The sequence below is a fragment of the Osmerus mordax genome, chromosome 24 (assembly GCF_038355195.1).
Source record: "Osmerus mordax isolate fOsmMor3 chromosome 24, fOsmMor3.pri, whole genome shotgun sequence".
Classification (NCBI taxonomy): Eukaryota; Metazoa; Chordata; class Actinopteri; order Osmeriformes; family Osmeridae; genus Osmerus; species Osmerus mordax.
This window is the reverse complement of record NC_090073.1, coordinates 1,342,717-1,368,256: the sequence shown is the minus strand read 5'-3', so window position 1 is coordinate 1,368,256 and position 25,540 is coordinate 1,342,717. Positions and strand designations below refer to the sequence as shown.

General features: G+C 48.3%; 1 protein-coding gene across 1 annotated transcript in view; it reads left to right on the top strand.

The window, feature by feature from the left end:
- setbp1 (SET binding protein 1) overlaps positions 1 to 25,285 on the top strand; it is a 30,081-nt gene extending 4,796 nt beyond the window's left edge. The window contains exons 2-6 of the mRNA XM_067227942.1: positions 13,422 to 13,795; positions 14,424 to 16,739; positions 16,823 to 17,030; positions 17,744 to 18,743; positions 21,828 to 25,285. Coding sequence (XP_067084043.1) covers positions 13,422 to 13,795; positions 14,424 to 16,739; positions 16,823 to 17,030; positions 17,744 to 18,743; positions 21,828 to 22,270 — 4,341 coding nt within the window. The 3' untranslated portion in view covers positions 22,271 to 25,285. The remainder of the gene's footprint in view (positions 1 to 13,421; positions 13,796 to 14,423; positions 16,740 to 16,822; positions 17,031 to 17,743; positions 18,744 to 21,827) is intronic.
- Positions 25,286 to 25,540: the final 255 nt, after the last annotated feature.

Genomic DNA, 25,540 nt, shown 5'->3' with positions numbered 1-25,540 from the left:
GGGCTGAAAACTGGAGTTGTACAGGACAATCGTGTGTGTGTCTCTTTTTGTGTACTAGTGCTTCTTTGAATGAAATACTTGTATGATCTGGCAAACGGGGTGGGTCTTGGAGTGTATCCTGCCCCGATGAAGAATACCATATTTGAGTGAGCCAACATGGTTCAACATGGTGGCAAACGTGTTTATATAATTTTTTGCAAACCTGAGCCAAATTTCAACTTCATACAGATCCCAGTTCTTGACATAACGAGTCACAGACAGACAGACACAAAGACATTCCTGTTCACAGTTAGATGTGTGAGGGAGTAGGGGTTAAGCCAACTGATGTCTGGTTCATTTCTTCTTGCCCTCAGGGCTTTAATATGTATGTTTGTTGGTTTGTGTTTGTGTGTGTTAGGACTAAGTGTGGGTGTGTCTGTGGACCTTTTATGCTCTCCCTTTGGTTTCATCTGTATAGTTTATTCTGTTTAGTGATGGTTTGGTGGTGTTGGTGGAGTGATGTGTGTGCATGTGAGTGTGTGTGTGTGGGGGGGGGGGGGGTAGGAGCAGAAGGAGTATTGACTTTCACAGTGCATCACTTGAAGCTTAAGTGTGTTTGCCAGTGAAATAAGATCTTAACATCAGCTGTCTGACTGAGGCGATCCTGTCAGAGGCACAGACAGGGGACTTATGTGTGTGTGTGTCAAGACAGACCAAATACTACAATGTTAAGGAAGACCTTGTGTTAATGATCCACTTGAACAAATCCACTCAGATTGTAGAGTCTGTGTGCATGAGTGTGTGTGTATGTTTGTGTGAGTGTGGCTGGCTGGAATCCCGAGGTGCTTCTTTCCTCCCTCTTTTCTCCACTCCGCTGTTTTCAACCATATCTCTGTTTTTTGGGCGAGTTTTTGTCTCTCCTTGGGTTTGTGTGCAGCTCTACCTCTTTCTTCTCCTGGCTTCGTAGTTCTCAGACTGTGTGGAATGCCACTCGGTGTGACCTTTCACCTACAGAGAAAAGGAGGGGCTGTGGGAGAGAGAGGGGGAGGAGGGAACACTGGGAAGTTTTACACACACACGCATGCACACACACACACACAAACAGCAACCACACAGGACTCCTTATCCAGTATTTGTTTCTATGTAGCCTAAGTTGCTCTAATTGCATGTGTGGGAGAGTGTGTATCTGTTGTGTGTGCATGTGTTGTGAGGAAGAGAGAGAGATGTTATAAAGACAGGGAGAGAGAGGTTGGAGTGTCTTTGTGTTTTTGTCTTTGTGTATATTGTGTTGTGAGGGAGAGAGAGTAGAGTGTGTTTCTGTGAGTGAGTGTTGCGAGGGAGAGAGAGCGTGGAGTGTGTGTGGGTAGTATAGTTCTGTCTAGTGGAGTATAGAGGGTGGAGTGCTGCCTCACACAAAGGCGTTATTGTTGATGAGTGGGGGCTGGTGGCCTTGCGAGCAGTCTGATTGGTTAAATTGTGCCTTACTTTGCCCACTTTCTGTGACACTGAGGAGGTCATTATAGCAGCTTTGTGTGTGTGTGTGTGTGTGTGGTTGATTGGGTGGATGTTTGTGTGTGTGAATGTGTGTGTGTGAGGAAGGGGCTACTCACCAGCAGCATGAAAGGAACAATCAGCATGTAATCACTGTAATAACCCTGCTAAAGCAGCTTTATTCACAAGTGAGACATGCCACACACACACAGTATCAATGGTGATAGCAGGGATTAGAAAGGTATGCTTTGTACAGTATATGAATATAAATGTGTGCCTTTATGTGGTAATAACACACTCCGGTTTAAACAATCATCGACTTTTGTTCAGAATGAGTCATCTGTGGCTGCTTGAAGAGTATCTAGTGGAGTATAGTTGAGTACAATGTTGTCTAGTGGAGTATGGATGAGTATAGTGCTGTCTAGTGGAGTATAGTGCTGTTTACTGGGAGTACGGTGCTGTCTACATTTACATTTAGCAGACGCTCTTATCCAGAGCGACTAACAGTAAGTACAAGGACATTCCCCCGAGGCAAGTAGGGTGAAGTGCCTTGCCCAAGGACACAAAGTCATTTGGCACAGCTGGGAATCGAACCAACAACCTACTGATTAATAGGCCGACTCCCTAACCGCTCAGCCATCTGACCCCCTAGTGGCCTATAGTGCTGTCTAGTGGTGTAAAGAGGCATATAGTAATGTCAAATGGAGTATAGTGGAGTAAAGTGCTGTCTAGTGGGCGTATAGTGTTGTCTAGTGGAGTAAAGTGCAGTCTTGTGGGCGTATAGTGCTTTCTATGGCCTATAGAGGAGTGGGGTGCTGTGTAGTGGGAGTACAGTGCTGTCTAATGGCCTATAGAGGAGTATAGTGCTGTCAAATAGGTGTACAATTCTGTTTATTTGGAGGATAGAGGAGCATATTGTTGTCTAGTGGAGTATAGAGGAGTCATGTGCTGTCAAGTGGTGTAAAGAGGAGTATTGTGCTGTCTAGAGGACGTTTAGAGGATTAGAGTGATGTATAAAGTACAGTGCTGTCCAGTGGGCATACATAGTGGAGTGTAGAGGAGTATAGTGTTGTCTAGTGGAGTATAGAGGAGTATAGTGATGTCTAGAGGAGTAAAGAGGAGTATAGTGATGTATAGTTTGAGTATATAGGAGATTTGTGCTGTCTAGTGGAGTATAAAGCAGTGATTCCCAACCTGGGGGTCGCTAAAGATTTCTGAGGGGTCGCCAAGCTCACTCTAGTTCAAGAGTGTAAAGAGGAAGAAATAATACACAAATAAAAACTGTTAAACATCACAAATAAATAAAAATGATTGCAAGTATAATAATAGTGTGTAAGCTATATGAAAAGAAACGTTTTTATTAACATCAAGATTTCTTTGTTATTGCTGTGTATCGAGAGTGGAAATCCGAGAAGCGGCTAAAAAAGACGCGGCAAAATTCAAACGGCTAGTTCTAGCAAAGAGCACTGAAGCAACTGGAAGTGCTATACTCTTTGGTTCTAATGCAACGCTCAAGACAACATAGCGTACTATAGTAAAACAAAAGATTATGGCAAAGCGCCAGGGAGAAGAGAAAGATGTAGGCCTATGCCTACATCTCCAAATAAAAAGATTTATTTGGAGCGATCTCTTGAATTTGGTTTTATTGAAGCCATGGGCCCCTCCCTGAGTCACCACCTTACCACGGTGGAGGGGTTTGCGTGTCCTAATGATCCTGGAAACTAGGTTGTCGGAGTCTTTATGCCCCTGGTAGGGTCACCCAAGGCAAACAGGTTCCAGGTGAAGGACCAGACAAAGCGTGGCTCAAAAACCTACCATGAAGAAAAAGAACAATTCCCAGTTGCCCCTGCCCGGAAGCAGGTCACCGGGGCCCCCCCCCCCTGTAGCCAGGCCCGGGGTTGGGGCTCGATGGCGAGCACCTGGTGGCCGGCCCTTTTCCCATGGGGCCTGGCCGGGCACAGCCCAAAGAGATAACGTGGGACCCCCTTCCAGTGGGCTCACCATCCGCAGGAGGGGTCATGGGGGTCGGGTGCTGTGTGAGACGGGCGGCGGCCGAATGCGGGGGCCTTGGCAGTCCGATCCTTGGCTTCAGAAGCTAGCTCTAGGGATGTGGAACGTCACCTCGCTGGCAGGAAAGGAGCCTGAGCTGGTGTGCGAGGTAGAGAGGTTCCGGCCTCGCCTCAACGCACAGCATCGGCTCCGGAACCAGTCTGCTTGAGAGGGGCTGGACTCTCTTCCACTCTGGAGTTGCCCTCGGTTTGAGGCGTCGAGCTGGGGTGGGAATACTTGTTTCCCCTCAGTTCGGCGCCTGTACATTGGGGTTCACCCCTGTGGACGACAGGGTAGCCTCCCTCCGCCTTCGGGTGGGGGGACGGGTCCTCACTGTTGTTTGTGCTTACGCACCAAACGGCAGCGCAGAGTACCCACCCTTTTTGGAGTCTCTGGGGGGGTGCTGGAAAGCGCTCCTCCCGGAGATGCCCTCGTCCTCCTGGGGGACTTCAATGCTCATGTGGGCAATGACAGTGAGACCTGGAGGGGCGTGATTGGGAGGAACGGCCCCCCCAATCTGAACCCGAGCTGTGTTTTGTTGTTGGACTTCTGTGCTAGGCACGGCTTGTCCATAACGAACACCATGTTCAAGCATAAGGGTGTCCATATGTGCACTTGGCACCAGGACACCCGAGGTCTCAGTTCGATGATAGACTTTGTAGTCGTGTCGTCGGATCTGGGGCCGAATGCCTTGGACACTCGGGTGAGGAGAGGGGCGGAGCTGTCAACTGATCACCACCTGGTGGTGAGTTGGCTATGATGGTGGGGGAAGACGCCGGTCAGGCCTGGCAGGCCCAAACGTAATGTGAGGGTCTGCCGGGAATGGCTGGCAGAATCCCCTGTCAGAGGGATCTTCAACTCCCATCTCCGGGAGAGCTTCGGTCATGTCTCAGGGGGGGCCGGGGACATTGAGTCCGAATGGGCCATGTTCCGGGCCTCCATTGTTGAGGCGGCTGACCGGAGTTGGGGCCGCAAGGTGGTCGGTGCATGTCGCTTTGGCAACCCTCGGACCCGGTGGTGGACGCCGGAGGTGAGGGATGCCGTCGAGCTGAAGAAGGAGGCCTATCGGACTTTATTGGCTGGTAGGACTCCAGAGGCAGCTGATGTGTACCGGCAGGCCAAGCGGAAGGCGGCTTTGGCGGTCGCTGAGGCAAAAACCCGGGCGTGGGAGGAGTTCGGCGAGGCCATGGAGAATGACTTCCGAACGGCTTCGAAAAGGTTCTGGACCACCATCCGGCGACTCAGGAGGGGGAAGCAGTGCACTGTCAACGCTGTATATAGTGGGGATGGTGCGCTGCTGACCTTGACGGGGGACATCCTGGATCGGTGGAAGGAATACTTTGAAGACCTCCTTAATTCCACCAACACGCTTTCCGACGTGGAGGCAGAGTCTGGGGACATCGGGGGGGCCCTTCTATCTCTGGGGCTGAGGTCGCCGAGGTGGTTAAAAAGCTCTGTGGTGGCAGGGCCCCTGGGATGGATGAGGTCCGCCCGGAGTTCCTTAAGGCTCTGGATGTTGTAGGGCTGTCTTGGTTGACACGACTTTGCAACATCGCGTGGACATCGGGGACAGTGCCTCTGGACTAGCAGACCGGAGGGTGTGCAACTTTAGGGGGATCACACTCCTCAGCCTCCCTGGGAAAGTCTATTCAGGAGCAATGAGATTTCGTCCTGGCCGTGGAACTGTGGAACAGCTTTACACCCTCGGCAGGGTCCTGGAGGGTGCATGGGAGTTCGCCCAACCAGTCTACACATGTTTTGTGGATTTGGAAAAGGCGTTCGACCGTGTCCCTCGGGGGCTCATGTGGGGAGTGCTCCGGGAGTACGGGGTACCGGATTCCCTGATCGGGGCTCTTCGGTCCCTGTACGACTGGTGCCAGAGTTTGGTCTGCATTGCCGGTAGTAAGTCGAACTTGTTCCCGGTGAAGGTTGGACTCCGCCAGGGCTGCCCTTTGTCACGATTTTATTCATAACTTATATAGACAGAATTTCTAGGTGCAGCCAGGGCGTTGAGGGGGTCCGGTTTGGTGACCTCAGGATCGGGTCGCTGCTTTTTGCAGATGATGTGGTCCTGTTGGCTTCATCGGGCCGTGACCTTCAGCTCTCACTGGAGCGGTTCGCAACCAAATGCGAAGCGGCTGGGATGGGAACCAACACCTCCAAATCTGAGGCCATTGTTATCGACCGGAAAAGGGTTGAGTGCAATCTCCGGGTCGGGGAGGACATCTTGTCCCAAGCGGAGGAGTTCAAGTATCTCGGGGTCTTGTTCACGAGTGAGGGAAGGATGGAGGGCAAGATCGACAGGCGGATCGGTGCGGCGTCCGCAGTGATGCGGGCTCTGCATCGGTCCTTCGTGGTGAAGAAGGGACTGAGTCGAAAGGCGAAGCTCTCTATTAACCAGTCGAGCTACGTTCCTACCCTCACCTATGGTCACGAACTGTGGGTAGTGACCGAAAAAACGAGAATTAGTTTTCTCCGCAGGGTGTCCGGGCTCTCCCTTAGAGATAGGGTGAGAAGCTCGGTCATCCGGGAGGGGCTCAGAGTAGAACCGCTGCTCCTCCGTGTCGAGAGGGACCAGTTGAGGTGGCTCGGGCATCTGATAAGGATGCCTCCTGGACGCCTCCCTGGTGAGGTGTTCTGGGCACGTCCCACTGGGAAGAGGCCCCGGGGAAGACCCAGACACTCTGGGCCTTATGTACGTACATTCGCAAACGTAGCGTTATTAGCGCCATGGCCAACCCGCAGATTGCGCACTCTGTGATACTTCAGTTTACGTCGTATTTACGAAACCTGCAGGTCATCAGGTAATCAGCGCCTTTCTCCGCCCACTATACCGTACATTGCGAGCATTTAAACGCGCAATTGAATGGGCCTCCTTCTTTCTCTCTATCATGGATCAGCCACCAAAGTCAAAACAGCAATGACTGTTTGAAGTGATCCTGATGCCAATATTTGTAATGTAGCGAAGAGTTTAACAACTGCTGGAATGGAATGTGAACGCTGAGTCGGAGATTCGATGTAATCTTTGATTTCTTCCAGTAACTGTAATATTGCATGGCTGCTTAATCTGTAACGCGTAATGATTTTGTGTTCACTCAACTCAAGAAGTGTGATCCTTGTGGCAAAAATAATTTTGCCTATGTCTTCGTCTTGCTCGGGTTACGGCTGCCATTTCACTAGGAGGCATATGCGCATCCTGGTTTATGCCTGCTTTTAAACGGCGAGAGTTTTCAACGCAAAATAGAGTTGCGCTTTCACAAGCGGGTTTTGTACATACCGCGGAATACATAATTAGGCGCACTTTACGCATCCCCTCCCATCTCTTTATGGGAAACTCCCACTTTCGCCTTGACCCTCCCGTGAATGCATATGCATGACACGGAAAAGCGCAATTTGCCATTTTCAGTTCCCGTGACATGGCAGTCTGCGCTTTTACCTCAGTGCGGCATGTTTGTGCATACCTCGCCATGCTTTTACGCGCAAATTGCGAAACAAATACGCCTGAAGTGGGCGCAAAAGCATTAGTACATGAGGCCCTCTGTCTACTAATTTGTCAACAACGACACGGGGAGAAGATATTTTCAATGCGATTGATACGTACTTTACCAAGCAAAACATTCCCTATAATAATTTAGTTGTGTGCTGCACAGATGGAGCTGCTTCAATGATGGGGAAAAATAAGGGCTTTAATGCACTAGTAAAGGAAAAGGCTCTTCACTGTCTTGTGTTTCACTGTATGATACACCGTCAAGCCCTGGCCAGCAAACCCCTCTCTGATGAGCTGAATGAAATACTGTTGTTAAAATATTAAACTTTATTAAAGCCCGTCCACTTAACAAACAAATCTTTGCAGAACTGTGTGAAGATGAGGCGCATCAGACTCTCCTCCTTCATACCGAAGTGCGCTGGCTATCAAGGGGCCAAGTGTTGGTTTGTTTTATTGAACTAAAAGAAAAAATAAAGGAATTCCAGAAACTGCATGACCAAATGACCTGTGAATTTCTTACTAGAACGTCATACCTGGCTGACATATTCAGCCTATACAATGAAACAAACAAGCGCATGCAGGGCGCAGATGCAAACATCCTGGAATGCAAGGAAATCCTTGACGCATTCGTGCAAAAAGTGGAATTCAGAAAGAATAAACTGCTGAAACATAACCTACAACACTTTCCATCACTTCTCAAACATACTGATGGAAAGTTGCCGGAATCCTTGAGCAAAGAGTTCACATGTCACATGGAACTGCTACAAGAGGAGATGAAGTCACGATTCTCGGATGTCAATGAACATGTCGCCAAATGCGCATGGGTAATGGATCCATTCACTACAAAAAAGGAGAACGTGGAGTATCTAGAAGCGGAGGATGAGCTTGTGGATGTCAAGACAAATTCTCTTCTAAAGAGATTCTTTACCTAACACGGGTACAAACGGTTCTGGCTCGTGAAAGGACCCGACTTTGCGCCGAAGCTTGCACACCATGCCACCACCAGACTCCTCCTGCCATTTGCCACAACGTATTTGTCGGAGACTGCTTTCAGCTCTTTGGTAACCATCAAAACGAAGGCACGCAACAAGTTAGAAGTGCACAATGACTTTCGTTTGGCTGTAACGAAAATCGCACCTGACATCCAATCTCTAGCTCAAGAAATGCAGGCTCAGAGCTCACATTAAATAGCCTTATTACACTTTTAAAGTAATTAAAGGAAAAGATAGGCTACAAGGAATTAAAGTAAAACAATACAAGACATGACAAAATATTAAAAAAAATAATTTGGTATATAGGCCTATGGATGAAAATTCGGTAAATTTGCTACATTTGTTTCATAAGTGATTTCTCTGATTAACTGAACAAGAGTAGATTATGATTTGCTCATATTATTATTTTATTATTATAATTATTATGAGTGGAGTGGAGCCTGATGCTGCAAGAAAAAAAATATCCTTCTGAATCGTTGCGTTTTGTGTTTATTATTCTGCTGTTGTTGCATTTATTAAAAACTTGAGAACAGATGATGTAATTCCTGTCTGATTAACTAATAGTAAAGGCGGGAGGGGGGGGGGGGGGTTGTTAAGGATTTTGAATGTTAAATTAAGGGTCTCCCGGGAAAAAGGTTGGGAACCCCTTGTTTAAAGTATAGCGCTGTCCAGTGGTGTATAAAGGAATATGGTGATGTTCAGTGGAGTATAGAAGACTATATTGATGTCTAGTGGGAATAAAGAGGAGTGCTGTCTTGTGATATCGTGAGTGATAGTGAATAGTGGATTTGTAGAGGAGCCAGATATAAGATATTCTTATGTTTGACGTACATGGGCCAGACGTGATCATCAAACAACCTGGGGGGTCTGGCACAGCGTAGTTCCTTGAGCACCTCCTCTTTTTGCATTCTTCGTATGGAATGGAAATAAAATAAAGTTGATTCAGTACGTCGATCAAAGGTCCATAGGTGTAGAGCAGAAAGCCCTCCACAATAAGGATGTGGGTTTCCTCATCCTTAAGCTCGGACTCTGGAAGAATCTCGGTATCCAGGGTGTTGTTGACTCCATGCGACCTCTCAAACTTTCCAGGGTTCTCCAGCCAGGCGTAGATTGTGCTCATCATGGCGTCCATGACTTTGTTGAGTACTTCTGTTGAAGGTCAGTGGGTTAATCTCCCCAGTGCCCTAAGCCCTATGTGGGAGAGGGGCATGGTGTCATCTCCACTCAGTAGCTACAAAAGATTCTACACACACACCACCATGTTACACACTACCATCCTCCTCTTTTCCTTCCCCTATTCTCCATCTCTCCTCCTCTGTCCTCCTCTTCTGCTGCTCCTCCCTCCTTCTACTCTTGCTCCTTCTCCCTCCTGCTCCCCCTCCTCTCCTCCTCCATCCACCTCTTCTCCCCCGTCCTCCTCCTGCTACTCCCCCCATCCTCTTCTTATCCTGCCTTTTCCTCCTCCTCCTCTCATCCCTCACCCTCCTCTCCACCTCCCCCATCCTCCTCTTCTCCTTTCCCTATCCTCCTGTCTTCCTCTCTCAGTGCTCCGCTCCTCCCCTCCTCCTCCTCTCATCCCCGGTCCTCCCCTCATCCTACCCCCATCCTCCTCTACCTTCTCCCTCGTCCTCCTCCTGTACTCCTATTCTCCCCCCATCCTCCTCTTCTCCTCCCATCCTCCCTGCTGTGAGTCTGCTCAGGCGAATGAATGGAGCTCTTTATTCTCTGGAGAACTGGTGGGAAGAACGAGAGAAGGAGAGGGGGGAGGGCGTTGAGGGAGGGGTCCTGGAGGGGTCTGTGAGAGTGGCCACAAGATCAACAGTACTATAGCTTGTTTTCTCTCTCTCTCCTTTTTTTCCCTCTCTTTTCTCTGCCTCCGCCCGTATAAGTGAGGCGGACACAAAGGCCTGTTAGTATTCATGGTGTTTGTTTGCAAAGAATGTCTATGTGTGTGTTTGTGTGTGTGTGTGCCTGGAGTTGTCAGATGCCCAGATCACAGAGAAACAGTATTGAATGAAGCTGGCAGGGTGTGTGTGTATGTGAATGTGTGTGTGTGTGTGTGGGGTGGGGGGGGGGTTCCCACAGAGGGAGAACGGTTCTCAACTAAAAAGAGTTAAGAAAAGAAAGGATGAGATGGCAGGGGTAGCTGTTGGGGGTCACAGGGGCAGAGGGGGACAATGTGGTGTCAAAGCCAAGGAGAAAGACAGAGAGAGTGTGTGTGTGTGTGTGTGTGTCTGTGTGTGATGAAGGAATCATATCAATCATGCTGTTTTGGAGGGAATCTCAGTAGCCAGGTTGGGGAACCTTGCCCACTCTCTTCACCCCTGTCCTCTCTCTCTCTCTCTCACTCTCTGTATGCTACCTCACACTCTTTCTTACTCTCTGTATCATCTCTTGTCCTCTCTCCCCCTCGCTCTTTGTATCCTTCTTTTTCTTTGTCTCTCTCTCCTTCTTTCTTTCTCCCCTCCCCCCCCCTTTCTTGCTCTTCTACTATTTCCCTTTATTTTTTACTGTTCCTATTCATCCCTCCTTGTCTCACACTCTCATTCTTTCACTAAATTCGGCCCCTCTCCCTATGTCTCCCCCTCTCTCCCTCTCTCTGTCTGGACAGCTGCCCAGTTCTATACACAAGGAAAAAATGAAACACTCCAAACACTGGGCGTGCAGCCAAATACATGTAAAAGGCTGTGAAAAACTATTTGAAGGGCATTGTGCGTGTGTGTGTGTGTGTGTGTGTGTGAGGGAAAGAGAGAGAGAAAGCGAGAGGGGGAAAGGGATGGATTTGGGTGGGGCTGTGTTGGTTTTTTCTCATGTTTGAAAGAGCGTTAGTCAGAGTGGACCAGTGAGACAAGAGGAGGAAAATGGAATGGTGGAGGGGGGTAGATAAACGGAGGAAAAAAGATGTTGCTTTTTCATCCCATCAAATGAAAATAATCCGTTTGACATTTCCTGAAGAGTGCGACAGCTTTGACACTTGCTATTCAAAAGTTGGCCACTTAAATGTGTCTGTGTTGGGTATGGATTAAGAAGTTAGTTTGTGGGTAAGGATGTACTGATATTACTGGGGAAAATTTAAGGTAAAGGTTCTCTTTTGCGCTCTCTTTCTCTCTCTCACTAGTGGTGAATGTAGTGTGGGTCTGTCTCTCTCTCTTTCAGGCCATGGTATATGGTTATTACATCAAAGCTAAGGGCCGGTCGGCCTGACACGAAGCGGAGGGGTGACAGCCAGGGGCGCCGTAACAGGGGGGAAGATTATAACGATTTTATGGGCCCTGGTCAGACCAGGGGGCCCAACAGAACACCATACTTTTGTGTATGATTTTGATTTTGGGTCCCAAAATCCAAATTAGCCAGGGGCCCCAGAAATCCTAGCGGCGCCCCTGCCGACAGCCCCTTAGCTGGGATAACCATGTATCACAGCCTGAAACAGAAACTAAGTATGGCAATATGAAAGTAAGAGATACACTCCAATTTACATTATTTGTATTAAAAAATGTATAATGTTCAACATAAAATAGGCCCTCATAGCTGCCTGCACAGCGTAAAGGCGGTTGCTAAGCAACACAAGCAGCTAGTACACCGTTATATGAATGTCATTAGTTGGCATTTTTGGGGGCGTTTTGCTAGCTAGCTAGCAAACTTTGTAAACTTTTACAGGTTACCCTTAAATCTGTCAATTTTGTTAGCGAGCTAACTTTGTTTGTTAGCTAGTTAACTTTCATAGTTTGGTACGCTAACAGACACGGAGTGATACTGAATTGTGCAAAGGATTAGACATAGCCATATATACCAGTATCAGATTGGTTGATTTTAGTTTCTCTATTTTATTAACATATATATAGTATATGCATGTTTGTGTCACACACAAGTTCAGTAGCCATTGGCGGCTCACGACATCTATCATTTAGTGATTCCGCTGCGCACAATAGTGCAGTACCCATTGGCAGCGCTTGTGGTGGTGAATGCTAATGCAGTGCTGTTGTGCTCAACAAGGCGGGGAACACGTTTATATAGTCATAGGCCTATTTTGTTTTTGCAAACTGCTCATCCAAACAACTACACACCCAACACAGCATGTACTTGCAATACACCATTGATTTCTAGATACTAGATATTTGGTTCTCTAAATAATCTAGCCACCGACACATAAACACACAGACAGACAGAGATTCCTGCATTTATTGTATACATACAAACACATACTGTACAAACATGAGTATATAAAGACTACATATACTGACTGTACATTCAAATAGTCATTGCATAGTGTGAATAAAACAAAAGAAAAGGTAATAAAATAGAATTCAAATAGAAAAGATGTTATGCTTACGCATCATATCTTGTCTTTCTCTCTGTCGGTCTCTCTCTCTCTCTGTCTCACTCTTTCTTCATCTTTCTCTCTGTCTCTCTTTCTGTGTCTTTATCTTTCAGTTTCTCTCTCTTTGTCTGTTATTAGACACCAGGTATTAGTTACAGTAATCTGAGAAAGCGTCTGTATCATGTGTCTGTCATCCCACCCCACTGTCCCTTGTCTCCAGTGTTACCACACACACAAGAACAAACACACACACACAGACACTCACAGAGATACACACACACTGACTGATACAGACACACACATACACACAGTGACACATACACACACACATATGCACATGCTGATATACAGACACACGCATGCACACAATGGCAGATACTCACACACACACATTCAGGCACCTCTCAGATTCATCCCAGTGTGTCCTGGGAATAGCAGCAAACCCTGACAGTGCTGTGTGTACTTTGTAGATAAACAGTCTGTCTGGGTTAGCATGTGTATGCATGCAGTTTGTGTGTGTCTGTATGCTTGTGTGTGTGTGCATGTGTGTGTGTGTGTATGTGTGTGTGTTGTGTGTGTTCGCGTGTGCAGCCTGTGCTCCGCTGATAAAGAGCTTGCTGCTGCCAGTGAAACATGAGCTGACTACAGATGACTTGTGTAGGGCTCAGGAGAACGCCTGGGAGAAAAGATGGAGAGAATAGAGGAAAAGATGAGGAGAGGAGAGACGAGGAGGGCTCTCCCATACCAAGGAGTGTGTTAGTAAAGTGGGTTTTGTGTTCGTGAAATGAAGCGTTTGTGTGTGTGTGTGTGTGTGTGTTTGTGTGTGTCACATCATGTTATTTTTTAAATAATACATGTAGTTTTATTGTAGACAATCATGTAAGAAACTTGTGATATGACACAAGTCACAGTAAATATCACATACTCATATCACAGTAAACATGACATTTTTATTAACTGTATTATACAGATAGGCAACGTATAACATGTCCTTTACTATTGTGGTGTTACCGTTATCTCTCTATATTATAGTACGATGATTTTAACTCTCCTGTCTGTGTGTATGTGTGTCTTTGTGTATGTGTGTGTGTTCTTCTCTCTTCAGACGTATGAGCGACTGTTCAGAGCAGTGGAGCAGAGAGAGGGCGGCATGCTACAGCTACTGGGAGATCACACACCACCCAAACACCAGCACACACACACACAAGCACTCGCACACACACAGCTCCAGCACACAAACCAACTGTCCCTGACTCAAACAAACCTACACACTCCAAACTGGGACATGTTCTCTCCTATCCCAGCCAATCACACAGACAGCTCTGTGGAACAGGCAGCCACAAATAGGAGTTCTTTAATTGACACAACCTACTCCCAGAGAGGCTCAGGAAGCCCCTCCCCTCTGAGGTCAATGACTCCTGATCCTCAGTTGCCTGTTGTAACAGATGCCAGCATCCTGAACCTCACCTCTCTCAGCAGGTATGTATGCTCTATGAGAACATATGTGACAGGTGCTGGAATTCCTTTCTCCATGTAGTTCATGGTCATTTTTCAGTTTTTGTATATATATTTTTGTAAACTTTCTAATGATCTGAACCTCTGAAATCAAGTAGCGGAGAAAATCCCCTTGAAAGATTTAGCTATGGGAACAATAGCTGGTTAATTCCACTCCCAACCATATTCTGGACATCAGCATTGCAACTGCACTAGCTAGCTAACATAGCATCCGTTTGGCTAAAGGCATACAAACTTATGGCTGTCAATTCTCTGCATGTTTAGCACATACCAGCAACAGAAAAACATGAACATGCTTGCCTACATATAGTTAGATGATCACATAGTCCTTAAACAGGACATATCGAAAGATACTAAACATACTCAAGTACTTCAGAACGTTTCACGGCCTATGACGGTGTTGTGAATTGTGTAGGCTACATTGTTCACTTTCATCATGAATGTATAATTCGATTTTTAGAATTAATATTAATATTAGATTTCCTTTGTCGATTACCTTACCAGCAGCAATACATTTGTTACTTTAATAATTACTTAGTTAGTTAGTTTTTATAATTATATAATAATTTGCTCTCTCTGTCTCTCTCTACAGGGGGAGGGGTCTGCAGGAGGTTAGCGAGCAGCTCTTCGGGAACATCAAGAGGAAATATGGCAGGAAGGACTCCCAGAGGGTGCTGGGTAATACCCACAATGCCGAGCTGTGGGTGAAGCAGATAGAAAGAGGAGGTGAGGGACTGCAGGATGCAGAAGAGAAGCAGAGGGAACGGAGAGAGGAGACCCAACAGCTGCTACTGGAAGAGAGGGAGGAGAAGAGCAACATGGGCAGGAGAGGAGAAGAGGATGACAGAGAGATGCCCATGCTAACGGAGGAGGGAAAAGGAAAGAAGAAGAGAATAAGGAAGGCTTTCCAGGAGTCATTTTCCCTGGAGGACCAATCAGAGCAGCTGCTGGATGCGGAAATCCCTGAGAAGTGCCCCCAAGGGCCCCCTGACCCCAAAGTGGCATCCAAAATGGTTGCCAGAAAACGTGAATCTGGTCTCATAAAACTAGCTGAGCTGGATGAAGAGAGGGCAGGTAGAGGAGGGAATGGTGATAGAACAGAGAGAAGAGAGAGAAAGAGGGTGGAACCAGTCTTGAGCCAAAGCAAGAAGAAAAACTTTGCTGTCCGCCCTAGGACCAGCTATGAACCCAACCCCACTCTGCCTAGCTCCAATCCCACTCTGCCTTTCCCCAACCCCAATCTGCCTAGTTCCAACCCCACTCTGCCTAGCTCCAACCCCACTCTGTCTAGCCTCAACCCCAGTGCCAGCCTTAGTCCCAGGCCGAGATCCAATCTCAGTCCCAGGCTTAGGCCCAGTTTCAGCCCCAGTCCCAAGACAAACCTTAGCCTCAGCCCTGGATCCAGCCCCAACCTAAGCCCCAGCCCCGGACCCAGACCTAACCTAAGTCCAAGTCCCAAACCTAGACCCAATCTTAGTCCCAGGCAAAGACCTTACCTTAGCCCCAGTCCCGGACCCAACCTTACCCCCAGCCCCAACCCCAGGCCCAACCTTAGTGCTAGTCCTAAACCCAGGCCTAACCTTAGTCCTAGTCCCAAACCCAGGCCCAACCTTAGCCCTATTCCCAGACCCCGGCCCAACCTTAGTCTCAGCCCCAATCCTACACGCAACCCTAGTCCCAGACCCAATCATACACCCAACCCTAGTCCCAGACCCAGGCCCAACCTTAGCCCCAGTCCAATGCCAAAACCCAGGCCCAACCTTAGCCCCAGTCCCAGACCCAACATAAGCCTCAGCCCCAATCCCAGGCCCAACCTTAGCCCCAATCTCAGTCCCAACCTTAGCCTTAGTCCCAGCCCAAGGGCCACCCTTAACCCAATTTCCAGGCCCAGCCCCACCCCTACTCTAAGGCCAACTAAGGAAAAAGATAGGTGGTCCTATCTGAAGGCGAGGAGTCCTCCCAGCCTCAGTCCCCGGGACAGTATTGACCCTCCCTCTGCCTTGTCTGACCCCCCCTCAGCCTTTCCCATCACCCCCTCCAGCCCCTTGTACACTAACACCGACAGCCTGACCGTCCATCCCCCACCGAAGAGGAAACGAGGACGCCCCAAAAAACAGCCCCTCCTAACAGTAGAAACGATCCATGAAGGCACCTCAACCTGCCCCCCAAGCCCACCTCACTGCCACTTCAACGCAGGGCTGGGCCGTGGACGGAAGACCCACTCGCTAACATCACTAGCCCAAATTCCGTCCTCTAGTGCCAACCCTAATGGTCTGCGGCTGCCCCGCGGGAGGGGGGGCCATGCCAGGCAGGTGAAGAGGCTGAAGCTGGGTAAGGTGCAGAGCATCCTCAACGAGATCCTGTCAGGCTCCGCACATAATGGCAGCCTGGTGCTGAAGTCATCCTCGGCTCCAGTCACGTCGGCTATGACAGCTGTGGCCTCCAGCATCGAGGCCCGTCTGGGCAAGCAGATCAACGTTAGCAAGAGAGGAACCATCTACATTGGCAAAAAGAGAGGTAGGAAGCCCCGGGCCCAGGCCCAGGCTAACCCTCCCAGAGCCAGTACCTATGACAACCTCCTAGTGCCTTCCACCCCACCCACCAATTCTCGCCCACCCTCTTTCCGGCCAGGCCTTTATGAGGCCTCCATGCCCAGCCTGCAGCCTGTCTCGGCCCTACCCTCAAAGCCCTCGGGCAGGGGGGCTCTGCTGGGCTGGAAGCTGTCCCCACCCCGCCTGCTGGCCCACTCACCCTCCCATCTAACAGAGGGGGCATCAGCCAAGGAGGTGACGCTGTCTCCCATCAGTGAATCGCACAGCGAGGAGACAATCCCCAGCGACAGTGGTATCGGCACGGACAACAACAGCACGTCCGACCAGACTGAGAAAGGCCCTGCCTCCAGACGCAGGTAGGCACTGCCGGCGGTTCGCCTATCTGGTTGATTTGTAGGAGTGTGCGTGTGGTGGTGACCCTGTGCTAACATTGTTACAGGTACTCCTTTGACCTGTGTGGCCTGGATGCTGCAGAGGCTGCAGTTCTGGAGGCGTCCAGCCGAGCCAGCAGAGGGCGCTGTGAGAGGCAGGTGGCAGTGGTGGACAGTTTCCTGTCGCAGCAAGAGAAGAAGCAGAAACACCACCGTAGGAAGAGGAAGTGCCTGCAGAGTCGTGACCACCTGCACTTCCTGTCTGAGCTCGAAGAGGTCAGCCAAAAACCTATCAGACCAGAACTTCGCTTTTCTGTTATGCTGTCCAGTAAATTAAAGGGTTTAAAGGCAGGGTTGGTAATGTTGAAACACATATTTGCTGAGACAAACTTCCCATCCTGATAAGCAACCAATACATCAAAAGGTTTAACTGTAAAATGTTATAAATCGGTGGCTGTAATAAACACGACCAATCATTTGGTTTAGACCAAACTTAATGATTGGACGGGGTACTTGTCTGTCTGTCTACTTACCTCCCGGCAGTGTCAGACATATTTTCATGTGAGGTCATGTGTTTTTGGGGAGTGGATTTGAAGGGAGGGGGTGAATCTTTTCAAACTCAAACCAAAATGGCTAGGTTTGCAAAACGTACCGATCCTGCCTTTAACGTGTTCAGGTGTGCATTTGTATCCAAGTGTTTATGTGTGTGTCTGAATGTTTAGGTGTGTGTTTCTGTGTGCTTAGTTGTGTGTGTCTATCAGAGTGTTTGTGTTTAAGTGTATGTGCGTATATAAGTGTGTGTGTCTGTGTGTTTAGGTGTGTGTGTATCAGTGTGTGTGTGTGTGTGTGTATTTTGATGTGTGTGTTTGTAACTGAGTGTCTGTCAGTGTGTCTGTGTATCAAATTGTGTGTATATCTAAGTGTGTAGGTGTGTATGTGGATCTGAGTATGTGTGCATCTATCTAATTGTGTGTATTTCTGTGTGGTAGGTGATGGTGAAGATGCAGCAGCTGCGCGTGTCTCATCGACGCTCAACCTGCTACTCTCAGCAGTCTTACCCCTCTATCTTCCACCACTACTACCCTCTGACCTTTCACCCCTACGCCTGCGACTCCACCCCCTACCTGCGCCGGAGCGCCCAACTCAAAGCCAAGAGGAGGCGTGGCCGCCCCGCCAAGATCAGCCAGCCAATCCCGACCAAGCTGCCTTTAGTCCAGGGCTATGGCTTTCCGCTGGGTGGGGGGAATTACTATGCAGCTCCCTATGCCATGCCTTACCCCCCCCCTCTGAGCCTGGGGTACTACTCCCCTCACGCCCCCCCCCTCTACCTGCCCACCCACACCCTGGGGCCAGCACCACCCTCGCCCTTCATGAGGCCGGCCGGCCCCCCTCCCAAAGCCTTTCACCCTGGGGGCCACGCCAAGATCCAGGCTGGGGCCAAGATGCGAGTCTCCAGCGCCCCACTCCAAGGTGTTTCTGGTCGGGCGGAGGGGGCCCGGGGCTCCCTGGGGGCAGGGGGAAGTGGAGGTAGCTCTAGAGCAGTGGGGCTGGGAGGGGTTCGCCTCCACAAGAGGAAACACAAGCACAAGCACAAGCACAAAGAGGAGCCCCTCCTCTCGGCCAGAGACAGGAAGGAGCTGGGCGGGATCTTCAGCGGGACCCTGCTGAGTGACAGGCGGGAGATAGCCAATCAGAGCTCCTCTGTGTTTGTGGAGAAACAGAGGGGTGTTTCCAGGTCAGAGAGGGCTCTCTCTCTAGCTGAGGCCCATTTCCACTCACACCAGTTAGGACAGCCAATGAGCAGCTTCCTGACCAACTACCATGGCCAATCACAACGAGCCTCTGAGCTGTTCTCTGATTCACACGAAGAGGCAGTCAGTGGGCGGAGTCAGAGGAGGGGACTGGCGGTGTTTGGAGAGGAGGGGATGATGTCATTCAAAAACGCCAGGAAGGCAGAAGGTCCCATGTCTGATTGCAGCTCACTCACAGGTAGGCTACCATGACAATGCTTTGCTCATTCACTCACAAAGAGGGTACCATGGTAATACAACTCTCTCTAACTCACTCACAGGCTGTTTATCATGATTATACAAGGCCTCACTCATTCACTCACCTACAGGTACCATAGGTACTATGGAATGTAACACTCCCTTTCTCACTCATTCAATCAATCAATCTCACTGACTGACTGACTGACTGACTGACTGACTGACTGACTCTCTCACTCACTCACTCACTCACTCACTCACTCACTCACTCACAGGCAGTATTTTCATGGACGTCATATAAAAAACAGGTACATGTATGTACAGGGGGAGAGTAGCTTTGCTGGAGTGTGTTTGGGTACATTCTGTATTTTGCAGTCTGGGATCACATCTGGCAGAGAAAGAGAAAACGTAATGCATGGATGGAGACGACTATAATTCACCAATCTCTCCCATACCTCCCCTTCCTCCTCTCATGCCAGAGGCTGAGCCAGAGATATATTATTCCTGCAGGGTGATTGATGTCCTCCAGACAGGCTGTAAAAGGCCTGCCTGCTAGAGGAGCTGGCTTCCTGCCAGCGGCTTAATGACGGGGCCTAGACCACTGGAGGGGAGGAGAGACCAGGGGCTCAGTTAGAATACAGCTCCCACCCCAGGGGACCTAGGGGGGGATGACTCATACAGACTGCCCATTCGTATGTGGCCCTTTTCTTTTTTCCCGTGCTTTACCGCCTCTTTCCCTCATGTTCCTTTATCTAAATCTCTCTCTTTCTCTTTACTTTCTCAACCTATCTGTACTCACAAAACCTGCCATCCTCTTTTTATCTGCCTGTTTCCCACTTATATCCCCCACTTACCCCCCCACCCCCCCGGCCTCTTCCACTGCTACAGCTTGACTTACTGCTTCACTTCACATCCCCAGCCCAATTAAAATGCACAAACACACGCACAAATACAATACACTCACACAGACACACACACAGATACAGACAAACACACGCACAAAAACAATACACACACAACACACGCGCAGATACACACAAACACACGCACAAATACAATGCACACAGAGATACACACGTAAATACATACAAACACAGGTACAGAGCCTCAGAAAAGCATAATATAAGAAATAGAATATAATATATGATTGAATGTTTCTAAATCATTCCCTGCCAAATACTGACAATATCTGAGTGTGTGTATGCGTGTATATGTAAATGAGTGTGTGAGCATGTGTGTGTGTGTGTGTGAGAGTGTGTGTGTAAACGTGTTTGGGTGTGTGAGCATGTGTTTCTACTCCCACTAATCAGGAGGTCTCACCGTAGACAGCACAACCATTTGCATAAAAGCAGGTCATCCTCTAACTGATTTAATGAGGAGACACATAAACATACTCTCACACACACACACTCTCATGCACTTACACACTCACTGTCTCATGCACATACACACACTCATGGATGTACTCCCCAAACACTGTCACATGCACACACCAGCCACACACATACACACACACACACACAAACCAGCCTCTCAAATACACACACGCAGGGCTGGTCACCAGCAGATTGTATAGCTCTGCTGTAGAACAGCCTCATGGAACACTGAAGGTCATCGGTTTATGTTCCGTGTATGCAGCTCATAAATTTTTGCTACTTAGTGGTGTGTGAGTGTCAGTTTGGGTGGGTGGGAAGGTGTGAAAGTGGAGAACGTAAACTCTATTTGTGAAGGTAGAGGATGTAAGGCCTGTTGCGTGTGTGTGTGTGAAGATAGAGGACGTAAGGCCTGTTCGAGAACCCTATGAAACCCTTTTAAGAACCCTCTGGGATTTTTTCAGAACCTTTAATGTGAAAGACTTCTAGCTAGTTCCTTTGTTTGGTTGTACCTCAACCTAAAAAGGAGAGAGAGATTAAGGGAGGAAAACTCACTTGTTTTATTATTTGAGGGGTGTTTCAGATTTTTTCTCAATTTTGGATTTTGGCAGTATTTCAGTCCTGGGAACCTTGCCCAGAGAGAGAGAGGGGGGCGGGGGAGAAAACAAGGGAGAACGAACAGAAAAAAGATATAAGCCATTTTAGAAAGCTAGTGAAAGAAAATTTGAGAGGATGATAGAGGAGACAACGGGACAGTAAGCTGCCTGTGAAGGGTAACAGGTAAGAGGGGAAGATGGAGAGTCAAAGAGGGTTAGGGTGGGGAGGGAAGAGGGGGCCAAAGAGGGATGAAGAGAGCAATGAGGGGGACAGGGGAGGATGAGGGGGGCAGGGAGGGATGAGGGGGACAGGGATTAATTAGGGGAGGGATGAGGGTGGCAAGGAAGGTTAAGGGGGCAGGGAGGTATGAGGTGGCAGGAAGGGATGAAGGAGACAGGAATGAGGGGAGGAACGAGGGTGGCCGAAGGGGTGAGAGGGTAAAGGGAATAGTATCAAGTTCACCAGCCTGAAGGGAACTATATGGCTCCAGTTTTTCTTGCTCAACCTTTCACTGCTTCTCAGTTCATTTATGGAAGGTGTGTGCGTGTGTGGGTATGCATCATTTTGTTTGATTGTGTATGTGTGTGTGTTTGTCAGGCTGTGCTCCAGATGCAGAAAGTAATGGTAATGGTTGAACGAGGTGTGTGTGTGCATGCGTGTGCATGCGTGTGTATGCGTGTGTGATTGACAGCTGGGGGCTGAATGGCCCACATGAATATAGACTAAATGAGCAGGAAGTTGTTTATCCTAATCTAGTCAAGGAGACAGATTCAGCCCAGGTTGTGAAGGACAGCTTTCCTTCTTCACTTCCATACTAGATGAATGGATTTTTATAGCATTAATGAATGATGAATTGATTACAAATGTGCTCCTTTCCTCTCCTCCCCCTCTTCTCCTCTCCTTACCCCTCCCCTTTTCTCCCATCCACTCCTCTCCTCGCCCCTCCTTTCCTCTTCCACCTCTCCTTTCCTCCCCCTCCTCTCCTTTCCCTCCTCCTCCTTCTCTCTTTGCCCCCTTCATCATCTTGTCTGCTCCCCCTCCTCTGCTTTGCTCTCCCCTCATCTCCTCTCCTCCCCCCTCCTTTCTACACACCCACTGCCCTCACCCCTCTCCAGGTAAGAGGAGGTACAAACGGAGGGAGGTGGAGGAGATCCAGAAGGAGGTGAGGAGGAGCTTTGATCACGTCCAGAAGATCCTGCGCGTCAAGCGGCTTCAGCGACAAGCCAAGACGGGAAACAACGTTGTCAAGAGGCGACCTGGTCGTCCACGGAAACAGCCGCTGGAGGAGTCTGAGCACACTAGTCAGATGGAAGAAGACAGGGGAGATGGGAGGAGCCTCGGGATGCCAGTGCTTGAGAGGTGTGTCGATCTGCCAGGGAGGCGGAGTTCAAGGCCCGGCCCCGCCCCTCAGCCTCTCGAGTTCTCCAATCACGACTCAATCTCGGCGGCCATTGAGACGGTGGTGCACCGAGCACGCTCTGTAGCATCCCCGCTGGCCGGTGGTGGGAAATGCAGGGGCCGCAGGAGGGAGGAGCTGTGGTCTCCCACCAGCCAATAGGAAAGCAGCATAGATCTCAGGGAGCAAGATGGTGGGACCGTCCAATGGCTCCCCACGCTAAATCCTTTTGGTTGTCATAGTGTACTGTATGATCTGGCCGATGCTATCCAAGGACAAGTTTCGCTATCTAGGCATTACAGGACCAGAGGATGCTGTGTCTGGTCCTCCAAATTGTATGGTACTCCAGGATAAATTCATGTCTTATGGTCCTCTACCATGGTACCCTAGATCTGTAGCTCCTACAAGCTTGTGTATGCTCCTTCCTTTTGACGTTGGTGACGTTTATTTCATAAGTGGGTGTGATTGTGGCCCAGCCCATGTTTTTACCTCCACCTCTCACCCTTACACACACCTCCCTCATCCTTACACCCCCCATCCCTCATCCCTCCACCCAACTCCTGCCCTGGGCTCCAACATCAAGGCAATATGAAGAATGAATGAACTGAGAGAGGGAGGGACGGATGAAGGGAGAGATGGACTGAGTGAGGGAAGAAGGGATGGAGGGAGGGGTGAGCCTGTTCCAGCCTATAGCAGTGGGCTGGCTATACATAGAGACATGTGACCAGTCATCTTTCAGTGGAACTAGGTGACCTGGCATATATTTACCAGACCAGTTTTACCTTATACCTGTTCAACCATAGAGCTGTTCTACCGTAGACCTGTTCTACCTTAGACCAGACCTGTTTTATCTTAGACCTGTTCTACCATAGACCGGTACTATCTTGGACCTGTTCTAACTTAGACCTGTGTTACCTGAGACCAGACCAGTTCTACCTTAGACCTGTTCTACCTTAGATCATGACAGTTGTGCATTGTTTCATAACCAAAAAACAGACAGGGGTGTGACGCAATACAAGCTTGTTTTCAAACAGAATGAACTACATATATGTAGTAATTCATTCATTTGTTCATTCGCTCATGTTTTTTATACCAGCAAAGTGGATGTGGGGCCATCTTGGTGAACCTGGAACTTGGTTTAATGCACTATGAAACAGCAGACACTTACAAAAAAAATCCAACACAGCACTTCCAGACCTTGTTCCAGGCCTGGTTGGGACCTCTGTGACCCTGGGCCAGATGTGGCCACAAATAGTCAGTATTTCAGAAAGAATACAAACATTGAGTCAGTATTACATTGGGAACTGTCTTAGTGTGAGAGCCCCCACCCCACTTCCTCCCCCCGTTTCCCCTGTGCCTTACGTTGGGTTCTTTTAGTGTTTCATGTCACCACGAGATGGTTGGAGATAGCACCTCCTTATCAGGATTGTTGACAGAACCCTGTATCTAGCTGTCCCGCCCCCCTCCAAAAACACCAACCCCTACTCCTCATATCCTCATCCCTACAGGTACGCTCCGAGGGTGCCAGTGGAGGTCGTTGTGGAAACCATGCTGTCTTATGTTGTTTGCTATGCACCAGGCTACGCCAGGATATGACCTCATAAGGAGTGTCTGTTTTAGGTCCACCTTTTTGACGAATACAAATAAGTGGTCTTATTTAGTGACTACGAAATAATTAATGTAACCAGAATAGTGAAAATTACCAGTAATAATTTGTAATAATCTGTGCAGAAAGTGACTATCATTTCATTGTATCTCTAGTTGCTGCAGCTCTGCAGTACAGCCTTAATCTGATGTGTTTGTTGTAAATAGTAGCAATGTGTCCATTGTCCACTGGCCTGCTCGGATCTGGTTGGGCTCAGCCATGCTGGATCTGTCTCAGAACTGACCAGTCCAGGCCAGTATAGACCAGTACAAACCAGTATAGACCGGATCAGACTAGCAACTGTACAACAGTGCAGATAGTGCGTTTAGAACAGCCTTGCATTTGGAAACTGCTTCAAAACACAGCTCAACACCCTTAGAAGCTCAGCTCATACTGGACACAGAAGAACATGTGTTTTTCAGTTAGCTAATGTTCAGATTTTGGTTTTTTTATTCAGTTAGTAAGCAGATTAGTAATGGTCAGTTTTAATATACTATGTAACTATGTATAAACAAATGAACACCAACTGTCAGCATGGATAATCTAATGGTCTGATAGGTTGCTGTTCAGTCTCAAGATTGGTGTACTGGTATTAGACTGGTGTACTTGCTCTAGACTGCTGTACTGGTTCTTGATTTGTGTACCGGTATTAGACTGGTGGTTTGGTCCTGGACTGGTGTACTATTATTAAACTGGTGTACTGGGTTTTATTGATGTACTGGTTCTGGACTGGTGTAGTGGTATTAGACTGGTGTACTGGTTCTATACTAGTGCGCTGGTATACTATACATTTGCACTGTAAGGCTGGGCCCTAACCTCTGACCCAAGGTCGGTTTGCCTGACAGTCACCGTCAGTGGCTTAAGGTCAGATCTGACCCCAAGTCAGCAGTCATCACAACATACCACACCCGGTCAACTTTGGGGAAACCAGTACATGTGCATTAACAGAGCACAAAGTAAGCTCTTCCACCTGTGTTGGCACATTTTGAGTTTCAATCTTTGAATATTTTTATTAGAGTTGGTTCCCCTTTCTTTGCATGATATTTGATTGTATGCATAAATATTTTAGACACACGGAAAGTTTAATTATAATTGAAGCTGGAGCAAAACTTGTACATTGTTTGATATGTTTCTTTTTTGTAATGAATTTTTGATTCATAAAGCATTTTGTACATTGTATGAATATGAAAATCTGCAAATATTTGACATATAGAAATAAGTAAATACTTGGGAATGCATATGCATATATCCGTATGTGTTCAAATGTACACATATATTTTGTATCTGCATTAGTTCATATACAGATATATGTCCTCAGCACATACCGTATACTTGCAATATATGTATGTATATCCATGTCCGTTGGCATGCTTTTGGTCATGTTTATTCTTCATGATCTTGTAGATAGTTTTTCTTTTAATTTCTCTTTCCCGGGAGAGAAACGCTTGTTCCTCAGGCTGACAGCCCTGTGAACTTCTAGAACAACCATCCTTGACCTTGTCATGTGACCCATCGTGTGAAATAATAAATGACTTTATTAAGCTTATGATGTCATCCAAGTGTCTTCAGATACAGTGGTGAACACAGAGATGTCCTCCTTTCCCTTCTGCTGGTCCTCCTTCTGCTTCCCCCATCCTCCTCTTTTTTCTCCTCCTCCTATTCCTTCTCATTTTGCTCCTTCTCCTCCTGCTCTTCTTCCTCCCCCTCTTCCTGCTCTTCCTATTACCCTTCTTCCTGTTCTTCTTTCTCCTCCCCATTTTCCTGCTCCTCCTTTGGTCTCCTCCAGG